Source organism: Cupressus sempervirens, chromosome 9, assembly GCF_028749045.1.
Source record: "Cupressus sempervirens isolate cs-2001-9-10 chromosome 9, ASM2874904v1, whole genome shotgun sequence".
Lineage (NCBI taxonomy): Eukaryota > Viridiplantae > Streptophyta > Pinopsida > Cupressales > Cupressaceae > Cupressus > Cupressus sempervirens.
Genome location: NC_143126.1, coordinates 1,544,321 through 1,562,040, shown reverse-complemented (window position 1 = coordinate 1,562,040; position 17,720 = coordinate 1,544,321). Strand labels below are relative to the sequence as shown.

Below are 17,720 nucleotides of genomic sequence, written 5' to 3'. Positions count from 1 at the left end.
CTAAAGAATATAAAACTACTTTTTTAGCATTACAATAATTGTCTTGAGTTCCAATAGATCGTACACCTCTACCGTAGGTGGAAATTGTCATTAATTGTTGCAAATCAATGTGTATGCAAGAAAAAATGAAGATGGAACATTCATATATCATGTAAAACATCATTTAGAGCACTAGTATGGTGGTTAGAATAATTATTTTCAGTAGTTCTAATGGATAATCCCTTACATACAACATGATAACAAGGCAAATCTCTTAAAATCTGCTAACATGTGGCTATATATATGATTAATAGTAGTATAATCTACTAACATGTGGCTATATATGTGATTGATAGTAGTAGTACAAAATCAAAAACCCTAACAATCAACAATATGAAAATGACACAACTACAATAATCCCTAGTTGTAGGAGACGCCTAGTCATTCTAGAGATGGGTTAATGTTTATGACCAATGATCTTAACAACATGATAATAGCAATTAATAATATGTCTGTGACCACAAATTATGTTGGTAACAAGAAGATTGATCTTTAAAATCTAGAGACTTGAGCATGAAAAGATTTGTCACTAATTGTTGCATTGCTTATCTATATGAACATTCCTAAAAGGAAAGGCTTTATTTCAAATTGATATGACTATTTGAGGTCTTAAGCTATATCATAGAAATTGATACTTAATTTACTTGTTAAGGAGATTGCAACATGCATTGAATGCTAGGAGTTGTCTGTGGCATTTGTGAAGTTAACAATTTTCAAATGATAGGTTTCAATTGTGGCATTTGTAAAGTTACTAATTTTTGTGGTTTTCTTTTTGGCATTATATAGTTTTATGAACAACCAATTTATCATCACAATACAAATAATAATAACAATATTCAAGAAGTTCATACTTCTAATGCAAATAACATAATTTAAACGACTACCATAAAAACTAATATTTTATGTTATTGTTATCATAATTTATTTGGGTAGTATATAAGTCAAAATCAATGATTTAGGGTTCACTTAGCACTTATTGCATTTGAGTGATGCTCATAGAGGTGAAGCATTACCCTTTTTGGGAGGTCACTTGCCCTAGTACTACTTCAACTCAAGCACATTTAACCATTGAGTTTCCTCCATGGCTACCCCCACTTAGCTTGCTATCCCTTTTGTAAAACCTTCAAAAACTGTAATACCTAATAAACCATTAATTATAGAGCCCCTCAAGCTCATTAATTGGTTTGTCAAATGTCTCAGGTGACTTTTGCACAATAAATACCTCTAAGTCCTCGGCTCTTAACTAGGAAGGATGAATAACTCTCCATAAATAAGTAAATAAAAGCCTTTGTTTAAGATTGTTTATGTGGAAGAGAGATCTCTTATGAGGCTTTTTATTAGTGTTTGTATTATTAGGAGTGACAGATTAATGTTATTAGATTTTCATGGTTTGTAATTCACAAGGTTATTAGTGTTGTTTATTAATTTACTTCTGTATATATTTTTGTGTTAAATAAAGCATACTAGGTTTCTATTATTCTGTCTTCACTATGAATAAATAGAAATGTTTTTGGAATGTTCTTATGTCTTTGTTAAGGTTATTGCCTATAAATAATGTAAATTTATGAAAATAAATTATTTACTTAAGCTTGTAAGTTGTAAATTAATAACGCATTTAATTATAAGATTAGAATTGAGATTGTGGCATCATGAATCGGTGTAACTCTTGAACCTCTGGAATACAAGTGCTAGTTTTAGTTTTCTTTTTCAAAGTAACATATAATTACAAATCAATAATTAATTAAATTGGCAGTTTAAAAAGACTGCACAGAAAATAAACAAGATATTTACACTATGACAATAAAGAGCACATATGAAACAATATTCAACATACTTATGTGTCATGCCTATCTCTACGACGTTTCCATTACGAGAGCATATTTGATTTTTGTGATGCTCCATTATGTCTCTGAAAACTATGGTGCCCTGCATCGTGGGGTATCCCATACACTTAAATGTCAACTGTAAACTTTCAACGGCATTTGTTAACTTGGATCAGATTAGTTACTCAGCTTTAAAACAAAGACTTGCATGGCATTGAGGGGAAACTTTCATACACGATTGGCAGCAACAATTCAATTCTCTTCCAAGGAAACTAACTCCAACCCATCAGTTCAATTTATTTGCTGTCTTTTTTGACTTTTTCGGTGTTTTATGAAGAGAGTAATAGTAGGCGAACACACTCATAATTGTATATTTGGTCTTTTAACTATTAATTTTAGACAAGTTTCAAACATGATAGTACATTGTCAATCATTATTTTACCTTTTTAGCTGGGTCTATCTGAGTCCTGTAATTGGAGAAAATTTGTGTATGACCAAACTACTGGGATATTTATTCTAAGTACTGAAAATTTTGTTTTGAATAAATCGTTATTTGTACATCTTAAAGAGATATGCAACAGTACTTTGAAATGAGTATTTTTGACGCTTAGAAATATAATGAAAAAAATAAAATTTCAAGTTCTTATGAAAACAAAGGTAATATATAAATATTTTATATATAATTTAAACTTTACATATAAGCAAAAATAAAATATATAGTAATATTCTTTCCTTTCCTATTATAAAAGTGACATTTAAAAGATATTTAGTCTGCAGCAATGCCTGCAACTCGTTCAGCCACCTTAGAAATTGATCAAAGCTTTCTAGACGTATTATCTAGTCATAATCTGGCTATTTCTCTGCCGTGGGGGAGGAGAAAGTCGGAGAAAAGGTTATTAATGATGATGTTGTTGATGATTGGATTGTTCCTAGTCCTCTGACCAATCACAGGAATTTCTTGAGTTATAATGATCCTGGCGGCCTGAGGGAATTGCTTATATATATATTTTTTGATAAATAATTGTTGATTCGTGTGAATTCTCCAGAGATAATCTTGTATCCCCCGTTTATTAATAAAAACGTGACTATTCATAAAAAATAATTGGATGCGCCATATAAATAGGTGGGGACTGGGGACCCAAGGGAAATATAGCATAAAATAGCTTTCACCGTGTAACGTGATCCTAAACGAGCTTCGTGGGAACACCTTGTGTTTTGAGATGGGCTATGACGGCTTCAATTTGACTTTACTGGATCTCAGGGAAGACCAAAATACTCGAAGACTGGCGGGATCCCATACTCTTTCCATAGACGAGATTGATATACACCGAACACTGATAATATGGCAAAATGAAAACATTAAACATTAAACATTGCCACTTAGATTATCTAAGCTCCCCCGCGTTCGTGCACGTGGATCAAAATAGTCATTTCTTTCGGCCCGCCTTTGACTTCAAAAATAATGATTAAAAAGTGGCCACTTGCACATCCTTTGAATTCTTAATTTCATTATCATTACAGTTGTTGCTATCCATAATGGATGAAACTATGGCTTGGGACACCGCGTCAGACCACTCGCAAAGCAGTCATATATTTCCCACAGATGTACATGGATAAAACGTGCATTAGAAAATGTGCCCATTGTCTTTGGTAGAGAAACAACAAAAAAATTGAAATATAATCCAAGAGGGGGAGGATTTAACTACCATTCACTCTAGCTAGAAACCCATGGTTTATATGTGGGCATAACGCTGGATACGTCAGATGCTACGGCCGACACATCCTCGATTCTGATTCTTTCCAACAGAGTTTATAATATTTTTTTTGAATTTTTAAGGAGTTCTTAGCCAAACAAACTCTTTGCCATTTGACTCCGCCTGAGGCTTTCGCTTACCTTTTTAGTGCGGGACCGCAGCCCACCTAAATATTAAAAGAGAAAATGAATTTATAAAGGTCGCAAAAACATTGACACCGACGGTGGTATTCCGTAACCATTGTGGCCACGCGTGTAATTATTCAGTTCAGCGTTCTGTCATGGGCTGCCCCAGGAAATGGAATTCAGTTGTACGGGTCCCTTCTGCAATCTTTTTCTGCCTTTTTATCTACCGCTGCTGCTTCTTTCCACAAATCAGTGATGCTGCTAAAACCACCGATCCGAAAGAAGGTGATATATCAGTTTGACTTGTGTTTTCAAACTAAATTAATAGGGATTCATTACAGAATAAATGATGTGTTTTAGCTTTTTTGTTTGGGGTGTTTATAGTTGAAGCACTCAAAGTAATTGCGAGCAAATTGAAGATTTTAAAATGGGATTTCAGTTTGGATCCGTGCAACAATGACGATCCAAACTGGTATACTCTTTCTGACACAGACGGGCCGATGGGCGTCATGTGCAGCTGTCTTTTTAACAAAAATACCACTTGCCATGTCGTTAAGCTGTAAGTATCTCCAGCCTTAAAAATCGTTTTTTTAATCCATCATTTCAGTTATAATGAGACATTTATCCTGGTTTATTGCAGAATAGTGTTGTATGAAGAACTGCAAGGGATTATTCCCCCCGAATTGGCTAATCTCACCTACTTGCAAAGCCTGTAAATACTGTTTATATATTTTCAAACGTTTCTTCTTTCTGTCAAATTGAATCTGTTGGATTTATTTAAACAAGAGGTAATTAAATTACTGAATTTTGATAACTTTTCAACAGCGATCTGAGATTCAATTATTTGAGTGGAACGATTCCTGCAAGTATAGGCTCATTATCGCACCTTGAGTTTATGTAAGCGAGCAACAGTGTTTTCCCATATAAATTGTGCATTTTTTCGGTTCAACATGTCCGGTTGTCGATAATTTGAGTTGTAATTTGCATGTTATGACAGCTCGCTTGGACAAAATCGTTTAACTGGTGAAATTCCAAAGGAATTGGGGAATCTTACCAAGCTGATATCTATGTAATCTTATCATTTATCGTCTCGCACCGTAAATTGAATTCAATCGCATATTATTATTGATTTCGAATTTTGGATGAACTAATTTTGTTTTGTATGTATGCGATACAGGAGTATTGAGATGAATAGTTTATCGGGAACGCTGCCGCCAGAGCTTGGGAATTTGACAAATCTGGAGCAACTGTATGTTCACTTTTCTTTATATTCCTCCATTGGGCTCTCAGCCTTTTTTCTCAATTTTCATTGGTTATTTCGGAATAGGAATCTTCTACCCTTCCCCGACTGTAATTTTGTTTATTTTAATTATAATTTTTGTTTACTCTGCATTTTCCCCAAACTCTAAACTTTGTTTATTAGGATTTTTAACGAAAATCTGCAGCAGAGAGCTGGACTCCATAAAAGTTGTTATTGGATTCGGTTATGAATTAGCAGAATTTAGATTACGTCCTGGATTTTTAGATTAGTTTTCAAATTTATTTTCGAATCTCAAGAGCTATTTATTATGAATTTTAAATTATAGTTGTTGGATTTTTAACTGTTTATTTTGAATTCAAGTTTAATTTTTAATTCATATAAATTTTTTATTTTAGGCCATTGAGTTTTGGTGGTAGTTTTTAAGATTAGATCTTGAATTTTTTTTGGTGAATTTTAGACTAGAATATGATCTACAATAGCTAGATTTTAGTCGATATAAGAAGCTATTGGACGTCGGCTAGATTTTGACTTTCTATTAATAATTTTGTACTAGATTTGTTTTATTTTTGACTTTCTATTAATAATTTTGTGCTAGATTTGTTTTGTAGACTGGTATAAATATTTCTTCTCTAGACAATGTACTAATTTATTTTTATATTTAGATTCCAAGTCTTTTATTAGTTAAAACTTTATTTGAAGCTCTCAATTGGATTTTATTCTTTTAAACTTAATTTAAACTAAATTATGATCTTTAAATTCTGAATTCTAAATAAAGACATTAAATTCTAGAGTAAGTATTATGAATTTATTAATAAATTTCAAAGCTAATATCATCTAATGGTTTATTCATTTTAACAAGTGATTAAATCTCTTCTTTCTACCAATTAGAATTTATCAATTTTAAATTTTATTGAAAAATCATATATTAAAATTTGTAGAATTTTTTTTTAAAGAATTATCTTTTTAATAATTGATTTATTAATATTTTATATTAAAAAAATATAATCTTATATTACGTAATATTTTGTAAGTGCCCTTTCCATACACCGTTTTTGAACTTTAAAATTTGCCTCCCATGAAAAGAAATTCCGTTAAGGTGTTCCTTGATTTTGCTAATGTGTTATCATGAAGTTGAATTGGTTTGAAGATCCAGAATGCAACATTTCAAATTCTCTAAGTTTGAGGAGTTCAGAATTCAAAGATTAGTCTCACAGTTCAAATTTTCGGAATTAATGCAATTTCCAAGATCAAGTGTGTATGTTATCAGTTTTCAATCAAAGGCTTCTAGATTTTATGATTGAGGGATAATTACTATGGATATACATTCAAATTTCACTTATAAGAGAAAAAGCGGAAAATGAACTGCGAAGGTAAAATCCTGCAAGTAGAGAAGTCAAAGTCTCATTTTCCATTTGAAAAAAGGAAATGCAAAATCTTGATTTTAAACAGAAAGGCATGAGTTTATAACATCAAGATTACATGTTCAATATAATTCACAAATCAATTGACATAAAATAGTGATCACGATAAAGAAGCGAAAAATCTTATGTCGCAGTCTATTTCAAGTTTTCAGCCACTGGAGAAGCTAAAAATGAATTTTCCGCTACAATGCAGTCATCAAGTGCATTGCAGATATGTTGAAGCACACATATAATATGTCATGTAAATTGTGACGACCCGAGCATGAAGAATTTGCTTTGGCGGAAAATGCCCTCCCATGTTCATTTTCCACTGAGGAGAAGCTATTTTCTAATTTTTCGCCAAAGAGAAGACCATGCAGGTGTGCTCCACAATATGCTAGTTGAAATACACAACCATTGGAAATGTGCAGAGGCTATGAGAATAAAATGCTAGGTTTGCCAACAATTGATATGGATAATGTCTATCTTCACTTTGAGGGTGATGAGCCGCAGCCAATGAAGACATGGATGAATCGAAAAACTCCCACCGAATCCTATTTGGAGCTGAGGATGATTCATGTAGGAGCGGCATAAAGCAGTTGGTCAAAGTGTTCGACTAAATGCCTATAGTCTCCATTAGGTAGTTGATTCAATGTATATAGGAGCTTTAAAACAAGTCCATAGTGGAATAGCAAAACGTTCTTCCTCATACTAACCACTTGCACAAATTCAAAACTATACATGTGAAACTCGATGGATGCCATAGCATGAGATTGTGGGTGCAAAATTTCAAATACTCGAGACCAGATTTCATAGCACCGATGATGCACAATACAAGAGTCAGATGATTAAAAAGATATGGTTGATATGTCAGACCAAATGCTAATACAAGCTTGCAGGGGACTCATGGCTATACAAAGGATGAATCAGCCTGAGTGTTTTGGGGAATGCGATTGAAGACTACGGAAGACCCACAACCACGTGAAGAGGATTATGCTCTATTCATACACAATACACATTATACAAATGCATTAGACAAATTTGTGGAGCCACCAGTGAAAGAATCATGCAATAATGTCTGCGGGATGCTAAGGAACATGCACTTCACATGATATTAGTATACTAAGGAAGACGCCTCTGTTGCTCGAGGTTGTGGAGAAGGATGGGCATGAGATTGCGGGAGCAGAATTTTAATACCCAAATCTAAAGCTATAGTCATCAGCCCGCAGTTAGTGAAGTTATGGAGACCACGAAATAAAATCTTAATGTTTCAAAGTCTTTCACATGTGAACAAGAGTTTAACATCCGCCTAGCTCTGTTTGGAGAGTGAAGAAAAAGTGCACGGGTTGCGATAGAGAAGACATGGTGGGAATGTTTGACCAAATGCCAATACCAACCTAGGGAAGATTCACGAGGAAGCTCATGGCATACGAGTTTATATTGTTTGTAATCTACATATTCACATTGTGTGATTCTCCTGCATCATGTTGTCGGAACATCTTCTCAAGCATAAGTGTTTGGAGTTGTTCAGACCCATAAGGGATCTACAAACACATAATATAGGCCCGCATGAGGAGAATGCAATTATTTGTTTGACAATATGCCTCGTGTGCAACATCATTTTCCAAAAAGAGACATATAATGATTAGTGAGATATAAGTTCTCGTAAAAGTCCAGGCTTGTGGGATGTAAAATAGTTACCAAAGCTCATAAAAGTAATGGATTTCCATTGTGGATTGATCACTCCAACATGTCGAGATGTTTCTAATAGTGAGAAATCTGCATATAATATATTGACAAGTCATAACATTTGAAGAGACACGTGTCTTGATGAAGTTAAAGAGGGATTGAATTGGGCAGATGCCAATATCATACGTTTTACATCAGAGCTAATTAACAAGAGCTGACACATCATATGGTGATTCATTTTTGAAAGATTTTGAAATCTCAAAGTGACATGTGGCGTGCTCAGAAAATGAAGAGCTTGTCAAGATTAAATTTTAATAACCGAAGAGGCAGAGGAACCGAATGGTCATGGGAGAATCAACCAATCACTGGAGAAATTATGTATTGCAAATCTTTTTGAATTCAAAAGGGGAAGTGGGGGGGGGGGGGGGGGGGGGGTCGGCAAATTGTTGATGTAATAGACTTGATGTTGCAGAGTCAATAGAAGGGTGTTTTATATCAATGATTTTCTATTCCATTTAGTTAGTAAATTGTTGCTTCTATGTTTCTTTCTTTCTAGGTTAGATATTTGTTAGCTGAATTTCAAGATATTATTTTTGATAATGTTCTTGATGGATTACCTCTAGTGAGAAGTATAAGTCATTGTATGGATTTGATAGATGGAGCTAGCTTGCCTAATAAAGCACCACATAGAATAACACCCGTAGAGAATGAAGAATTGAATAGACAAGTGCAATCATTTCTTGAGAAAGGTTTGATCAAAGGGAGTCTAAGTCCTTATGGAGTACCTACTGTATTAGTACCTAAGAAGAATGGAGAATGGAGACTTGAATTGATTCTAGAGCTATAAGCAGGATAAAAGTGAAGTATGAATTCTTTTTTCCTAGGATGAATGACATTATGGATAGATTGAGTCGAAAATAATATTTTACAAAGATTGATTTGAAATGTGGCTATCATCAAATTAGGATCAAAGGAGGAGATAAATGAAGATTTCTTTTAAGACTAATGAAGGTTTGTATGAGTGGTTGGTTATACCTTTTGGTTTGACTAATGCACCTAGTACTTTTATGAGGCTAATGAATGGAGTTTTGAAGATTTTTTGGGTAAGTTTGTGATTGTATACCTTGATGATATACTAATCTACAGTAAGACTAAGGAGGAACACCTTGAGCATATTAGACAAGTGTTGCAGAGACTAAACAAGGAGAAGTTATTGATTAATTTGAATAATGTTCTTTTATGAAGGAGGAGATTGTGTATCTTGGTTTTGTGATTTTGTTGAAAGTTTGAAGATGGATCCTGAAAAGGTAAGGGCTATTCTTGATTGGCCTATACTTGAGAATGTACAAGAAGTTAGATCATTTCATGGATTCACAAGTTTCAACAGAAAATATCACAAATTTCAGTTTAGTTTGTAATGCTATGATAGAGACTATGAGAGGTGATAAAAAGGATTTCAAATGGACACATGGAGGAAATAGAAGCTTTGAAACATTGTAGGTAAAGGTTGTAGAATTACTTGTGATTCCTTTACCTAATTTTAACAAAGTTTTTGAAGTTGACTGTGATTCTAGTGGGAATGTCATTGGTGTTGTTTAAAGTCAAGAAGGTAAGCCTATTGCTTTCTACAATGAGAAATTGAATGATAATAAAAGGAAATATTCATCCCATGATCAAGAATTCTATGCAATTATTCAAGCTTTGAAGAAATGGCAACACTATTTGATGCCTAGAGAATTTGTGTTCTACACTGATCATAAAACTTTACAGTATTTGGGAAGTAAGAATAAGTTGAATCAAAGACATATGAAGTGGGTTGAATATATGCAGAATTTTTCTTTTGTGTTGAAACATAAGAGTGAACAATCTAATAAGGTAGAAAATGCATTGAGTAGAAGTAGTTTATTGACAAAAATGAGGATTTAAGTGCTTGGATTTGAGCATTTGAAAAACTTGTATGAAAGTGACTTTGATTTTGTAGAACCTTGGAAAGCTTGTAAGAACCTTGTGACTGATGAACAACATAACTGGGTTGATTTTTTTATTTAGGAAGACATGTTTAAAGGAATTCAATTGTGTATACCTAAAGGATCTATGAGGGAAAATATCATTAAAGAGAAACATAGTGGTGGACTTCTAGAACATTTTGCGATTGATAAGAAAGTAAAGATGATTTTAGAAAGATACTTTTGGCCACAAATATATAAAAAATGTTTAGAAGATGGTGAGAAGTTACAAAATATGTCAAGTTAAAGGAAGTAGTCAAGATATTGGATTGTACATACCTTGGCCTATTCCTTGCAGACCTTGGGAAGATTTAAGTATGGATTTTGTTATGGGATTGCCTAGAACTTTGAGAGGTAGCAATTCTATCTTGATAATGGTTGACATATTTTTAAAAATGGTACATCTTATACCTTGTAAGAAGATATCAGATGCAGTACACATAGCAGACTTATTTTTCAGATAGATTGTGAGATTACATGGACACTTTGGAAGAAGCTGAATACTAATCTAAAGTTTAGTTCTACATTTCATCCACAGGTTGATGGACAAACTGAAGTTGTGAACATAAGTTTGGGTAACCTTTTGGGATGTTTGATTGGAGATAAAACTTCTAATAGATAAACCTTCTAATTGGGATTTGATTTTGGCACAAGTTGACTTTGCATATAACAATTTAGTGAATAGAAGTACTAAGCAGACTCCTTGTGAGATTTTAAATGGCATGAGACCTAGAGGAACTAATGAATTGAGGAAATTTGGCATTGAAGTAAAAAGTAGTGCTGAAGCTGAAGAATTTGAGGACAGCTATTGACCTTTCCCACAAGCTAATGGACCATCAACATGCTAAGTATATGGAGTTACACATGCACTTCATTTGTTAGTTATCTAGGATGGTGTTCTTAGTTCGGAGTACATTCCATCAGAGTAGCATGTTGTGAAGATCTTCACTAAACGTTTGGTATCTCAATGGTATCTTTTGTAGGGTTTGATGTTAGGAGTGAAGGAAGTTGTGCTTGTAGGGTCTTGATGAGTCCTTCACCTTTTGCTTGTGGGAATTTTAGTCATTTGTCTCTTTTGGCTCTAACAAAGTTTTTGTCTTTTCTCCATTTGTGAGTAATTGCATTGCATTTGTGCATTGGTACCTAACATGGATTTGTTGTCGGGACTCATCTTGCATCTTGCTTTTTGGCATAATATATCATCCCCCTAAGTTGCACTTAAGGGAGGGCATTGGTGTGAATGTGATTTTGTCCCATTTGCATTTCTTAAGGTGACATTCTAGATTATCCTTATAATGGGGCCATATCTCATTATTAGATATTAGTGACTTGTATTTAATATCGTGCATAGTGCATTTAATTTTAGTTGTAGGTTTTTGCTTCATACCTTATCACACTTTTGTTATTTATACAAGGTGTTTGTACTTTTTGTATCATCTCAGTTTCATAATTCACTTGTTTCTGAAATAGAATCTTGTGTTTCCTCTCTCTACATTGTGAAGATTACTTGGTTTTGGTGACACCGTTATATGCAGTCCTGTTTGTGCTGTTTTTTTTAATTTCTAAAATTGTGTTATTTTTATTGTGAATTATTTTTGCAATACAAAAAATCACAACAATATTGCAGATAAAAAGTTAATATTGCAGCACCTTTATAAACTCAAAAAATGAAAACTCGGGAACAGCACTGCTGAAAATTCATGATCTCATTTTTTATTATTTTTCAAATATGATGGAAATTCAGCTCATAAAATGATGATATAACATAAAAAATCCCACATACCCACAAATTGTAGTTAACAAATAATTGGCACTGCTCACAAAATATGCATCCCAAAAGTGTCAAAATGCTTCTAAAATGGACGGCTAGCAAAGTATTCAAATAATTTCAGATTCCAGATCTTACAAACCCCAATAGCCGCCTTATAAACTTCACTTGGCCCTTCAAGGATTGGGATGGATAGCTGAAAATGGTACGACCATCTAGTGAGAAGATATAACCAACAAATAGAAATAAACCCTCAACAATCTTCTCCAAATATGATCTCTTTAAATCTGATAAAAAATAAGCTCTGAAAACTCCGATATGTAATCTCTAACAGGCCCAAATGTAACCTCTAAATGAAATCACCAAGTATTCTCCAGACTCTATCTCTCAACAACCTAGAGAATGCCGCTTGCAAGGGTTTCTATGCTTGCAAACTAAAGATGAAACAATCTCCTTCAAGGTTGAAGCAATGTCAAAATGAAACTCAACATTCCCAAATGACAGCCTGAATCCTCCTTTATAGTGTTTTAGCTTCTTTTTTGGAAAAATAAAAATAAATCTTTTTGGATTTTTTGCTATATTTCAAAAATGCCTTTTTTATTGCTTTTATTTAATAAGAATCACCTCCATTTTTATTCTTCCAATGTAACACTAAATAATAAAAGCTCATCCATTAAAATAAACCACCTTTAATTTAATATTTGGCCTCTATAGTCTCTTCATAAATAAGCTAAAATAGCTATAAAGTCAAATCTTTAATTTAACTTCATTAAGTTATAACTTATTGTTATTTAATTTAAAGCCTTTGGACTATATCAAATTCAAGATGATCATCAAAATTGAACCCATCGAAAATACTAAATATAGGAAACATGCCAACTAAGTCTATCAATACCCATAACTGACTTACTAAAAATATTTCACATGGAAGAATTAACCCAAAAATGCCTCTAGAAAAAACCTTTATGTTCACTCAACTGTTAGAATATGAACTTGCACCTAATATTTCTTCCAAGATTCCCTAACCCTGATCATTTTCCTACCAAAATCGTCTGAATAGGCTAAAGACTCCACCATGTCAAACTAGCATAGGAAGGGGGCATTATAGACACCAACAAAAATGGCAATTTCAATTGATTGAATGGTCTCAAAAGGATGAAATTGCAGCAGTTCATATCTGAAACCAGAAACTTTCAATCTGATTTTCTAAAAATCAACACCACATAATAGGAACAAACGCTGTGAAAAAGAAAACACTTTAGCAAAAATGTGAATTCTGATCAATTTAGTAGCTGAAAATATCTTTCCCATAGTTAATAGTTTGGAAAGGCTACAATTTGTGCTTAACATTTATCTCATCTACTTGTAAGTATACAAATGGAATCATATGATTGCTGTTTGAAAAGAAAACAGCAGCATAAATTCTGAAATTTCAATCCTCAACTTCCCATGGTACATTCCTCCTATCATCATTAGTATCCTATCCAATAGCCCTTGACGATGATCTTTTGCATAGATGCACAACCAAAATGTAGCTACATCTTGTTAATGTTGTGCTACTTTGGGTTTCATGTGGACTCCATCTAGTGAGCTTTTGGTGAGGCATACCTTTCTAACAAATACCCCCAACAAAGTCAGTCTCAGTGCTCCATTCCTTGTAGTGATCTGACAAAGTTTGTCATCATGCCATGAGGAAATTGTTCTGATAATCTCATGAAATTATTCTCTTGATGTTCATTCCAATTATTATCAAATTGTATCACCAAAAGAGGATTATAAAATGTTAGCTATGCATCCAAGTCAAAGAGAGGATTATGAGAAGATTTTAAAAAAATTCCATCCCTTTGTTCGTGCCACACTTCTTGTTATATTGACTCCATTTCTTGCCCATGATGGAGCACTCTCTCCATCCTATTGCATGTGACAACATGAAATCCAATTTTGGATATTCCTCTCCATACAATATTTCTTCCATTTTCATGGAATTTTAGCTCCATTAATTTCAATTCAAGATGACTTTAACCAAAGAGAAAATCGATTAGACAACAAGAACAATATTGGTGTCTCTAATGCTGACCGTATAGCAATCATCGACATAATAGTTTTGCAAATGCAGAATTAACCGTTGAATCCTCGTCAAGCAAGATGGTGAATCTGTTAGCAACTATAAACCTAAATCCTCCAATCTTTTCAGTCCTGAGCTCTCTCCGTGCTTTAACATCTTCATTTAAGAGGTTGTTCGTAGCACCTATACCAATAAAAGAAACAAACTTCTTCCCATTCAGCATTCCTTGAACCTTGAAATAATCATTCTTTTGTAAATTGAGAGCCAAAGGATACCTTCACTTTCTTTTTCCTCTTCAAACTCTTTTGGTGCTTCTTCCTCTCCACCTTTTTCTTTTTCAGCTCACTGTTCTGAATTTTTTCGTTCATAGCTATTAGCTTAATTTGCACCCAATCGACAATTTTTACCTTTCTTAAAGCACTTATGGCTAAGGGCTCAAGGATACTTGCATGCAAGGCAAAAACAAAAATCTCAGCTTATTTTAGAGGTCACTATTTTCCAAAAAAGACTATTTGTAACATTATAGCCTTGAAAGAATCATATCTCCTATTTTGGATGTTCTTTTAGTTAAATGTTGATTTTTATATATATATATAAGTTTTTGCTCTCTCTAGTTTTATCGAGTGAATTCAAAATATATCAAATTTTTTGGATTGGATATTTTTCTCTTAGTAGTTGGCTAGTTTGAGATAATCAAACCCACAAAGGATAAATCATCACAACCACATAAGGCCTTCAAAAGTGTCATCCCAATAGACATGTGACATGTAGTGTTGTAATAATGCTTCGTCAAACAAAACTGTTTTATCCAAGTTGTTTATGCCTTGCTACATAATTTCTTTAAATCCCTCATTTATTTGTTGACTGTTATTTTTTATAGATTAGTTTGTTAGTGATAACTAGTACTTTGAGATAATTCAATTCCTATTTGTTTACCGTACAGGGTAAAAGGATACTTATCGCATGTAGTACAGTAAGATATAATATAGAACAGATACTTTATTCATATACGCAATATGCACTTCAATGCTTACAATATTATTATGATGATTACAATATACTTTTCCAAGGGGGTGACTCAACTGTCACGTGCCCTTTCGGATACTATTCTACCTGTTGGCTACAATATAGAATTTACTGATAACATCATCCCCCCAAAAGTAAAGTCGTCTCCGAATGACAATTACAAAATTACCAAGACAGATTAACAAAATGGAATACATTAACTATGACTAGCTATAACAGGATAGATCTTTTTCCATCACATCACATTCACATTCCTCCCTTGCTTGCACCAGATTGGTCTCCAAAAACATGTTGCATCTGTAGCCTCTACTAACACAATACTGTCTCCTTAGCCAATCTGACCTTGATAGCCACCTATGTCACCTTCTTTGCTTCCAATGCTTGGGTACGTTGAGCCAAGTGTCACTCTATTGCCTTCAACTGGATGATCTCTATGCATCCACTAATATAGCCTCAAGTCCAATCAACACCTACTCCGAGTGCCTCAAAGCGTAGCATCCTTCTCGAAATGCTTGCTCTAGTGCTCTCTCCACCTCTGGCATACAAACACTCCATGCCTATAGCAACTCTAGGTCTCATCAACTGGTCACACTTCCCACGACTGATAACTGAATTGACTGGAGGTCTAGGGGGCAACGCCCCCAGTGGGGTCGAGAGGCAGTGCCCCCACGGGGTCCTAGGATAGAGCCCTAAGTGCGCTTCTTGGCTATATGGTGGTGTTTTATAGCTTTCCCACCCTTTCATTTCTCACTGTATGGTGCTCTCTATTCTTTTTTTGTAATGCTTCATCCGTATGGCTGACAATGCCTGTAGGGTCTCTTCTGCATACGACTTTTTCCTCCAGATACTATCGTACAGTGTCCTTTGTAATAGCCGTATGATTTCTAATCCTCTGCCTGGCCGTATGGTGGATCATCTATGATCTCCTATTGGCCCCGTACAAGGCCGTATGATCCACTATATTCCCTTAGCACTCTGCAAGTCTGTACGTTTGTACGACATGTGCATGTGTTTCTCATTGTTTGTACGGCTGTATGGTCTTCCTTCCTGCTTGAATGCTATCCCTCCTTGAGCCATATGGCCAAGTTCTCTCCTTCCTATGTGTTCGTACGGTCAAAGTTCTCCTTTTCGGTGTATTTGTACGGCTCCTTCCACATGTGTCATACAATTGTCGTACGATGTTCCTTGATTGCCCCTGTGACTGTCTCCTTTTCTATACAACCTCTGCTAATAACCGACTATCTTCCTTTTATGATTTTTGTACAGTGTGTTTGTTTCACTCTTCACTGTGGTGTGCTTCTTCTCTCCGTACGGTTGTCTTTCTCCTTTCACTGTTGCCGTACGGTGGTCATTCATAGTTGCCTCCCTTTGTCACATGCTTTCTTAATGCTTTCTTTCTTCTATATAGTTGTACAACCATACAACTTCCCAAGTTGCACATTTGTCTTCCATCCGTATGGTGCATGTTTTTTTTTTTTCCTTCTAGCAAGTGACCGTATGGTGTTCTCTTTGTGTCTATATTTTATGCTTATCTGGCTATGTCACTTTGCACCTAATTATAATTTCTCTTATTTGTCTATAGCTGTACTATGAAAATTTTCTTAACTTTTATACATTATTTACATTATCTTACATATATACATTACTAATTTTTATTCCTTCTTATACTGTTTCTAAATTGTTTGTCCGTACAGGCACATTATTTCTTTCATGATAGATTTTTAGCTTCGACCCGTTCACTGTATCAGGTACTTCCTTCTCGTTGAGTGTCCATAATTTTATTGCCCTATTATTGCCAACTTCAGGGATCTTGTATGGTCCAACCCATTTAACTTAAAATTTGCCTAGTCTGATCTTGTTACGCCCATTATACTTTAAAACTAACTGTCCCGGTTGAAATCTGTTCAATTTTAGATGCTTGTCATGCCATGCCTTACGCCTATTCTGTGTAGCCTCTATGGCCTATTGTGCATGTAGTCATCGCTCCTCCAATTTATTGAAGTTATACAATCTCTCCCTCAGGTTTTCCATATCTCCTAGTTTGTTTTTGATCGCGATCCTTAAACTTGGTACCATGAATTTTGTTGACTGCCACTCCTTGCCAGTAATAATTGTATTTTTGATTCTAGAACCTTCACTCCGTATTGCTCCCGTTTTTATTATGCCCTTCCTCTTTGTTTCCTGTGCAGACTGTACAATGTGTTTTCCTTTCTTTTGGTACCTTTCTACTAAATCCATGGTGTTGTGCAACCTTTTCTTTCTGCACGGTTCGTTCACCGTGTACTGTACGGTGGAATCTTTCCTTTTTTTGGGTTTGTACAGTATGTTCTTCCTCTTCTATTGACCATTGAGTTTGTATAGTATGTTACCTCTATTGGATTTGTCTAAACTTGCAGCATCAGGTAAGTGTAGGATACATGGTACTACGGATCATGAGGAGCTAGATTGTTTGGTGTTTCTCCTGAGGGTGGACTTGGCATTAAGAGGAAAATTTTCTTTTTCACAAATACATGAGCTTGCGTTCCTTGTCAATTTAGAGAAAGATTTTCTTGTTTTCAAAGAAGATATCAATAGGGAACCAAACAACACATATAGAAGAAGTTCTTGGTGCAGGGTACACGGTCTCTCACATTCAGAGTCTACTTTCCCATCTTGCCAAGACACCATTGACTTGGTCAAGTTTCAATTGGGTTGGTATGAGGAAATATCAGCGGGGGGTGGTAAACATTTCTTTCAGCTTTTAAGTTGGACACCAAAGAATGAA

At 34.5% G+C, this 17,720-nt stretch overlaps 1 protein-coding gene across 1 annotated transcript in view; it reads left to right on the top strand.

The window, feature by feature from the left end:
- Positions 1–3,566: 3,566 nt before the first annotated feature.
- LOC149537317 (putative LRR receptor-like serine/threonine-protein kinase At1g56140) overlaps positions 3,567–17,720 on the top strand; it is a 117,790-nt gene continuing 103,636 nt past the window's right edge. Inside the window, exons 1-6 of the mRNA XM_089802829.1 lie at positions 3,567–4,026; positions 4,126–4,300; positions 4,382–4,453; positions 4,567–4,638; positions 4,739–4,810; positions 4,919–4,990. Of these exons, the coding sequence (XP_089658955.1) occupies positions 3,897–4,026; positions 4,126–4,300; positions 4,382–4,453; positions 4,567–4,638; positions 4,739–4,810; positions 4,919–4,990 (593 nt within the window). The 5' untranslated portion in view covers positions 3,567–3,896. The remainder of the gene's footprint in view (positions 4,027–4,125; positions 4,301–4,381; positions 4,454–4,566; positions 4,639–4,738; positions 4,811–4,918; positions 4,991–17,720) is intronic.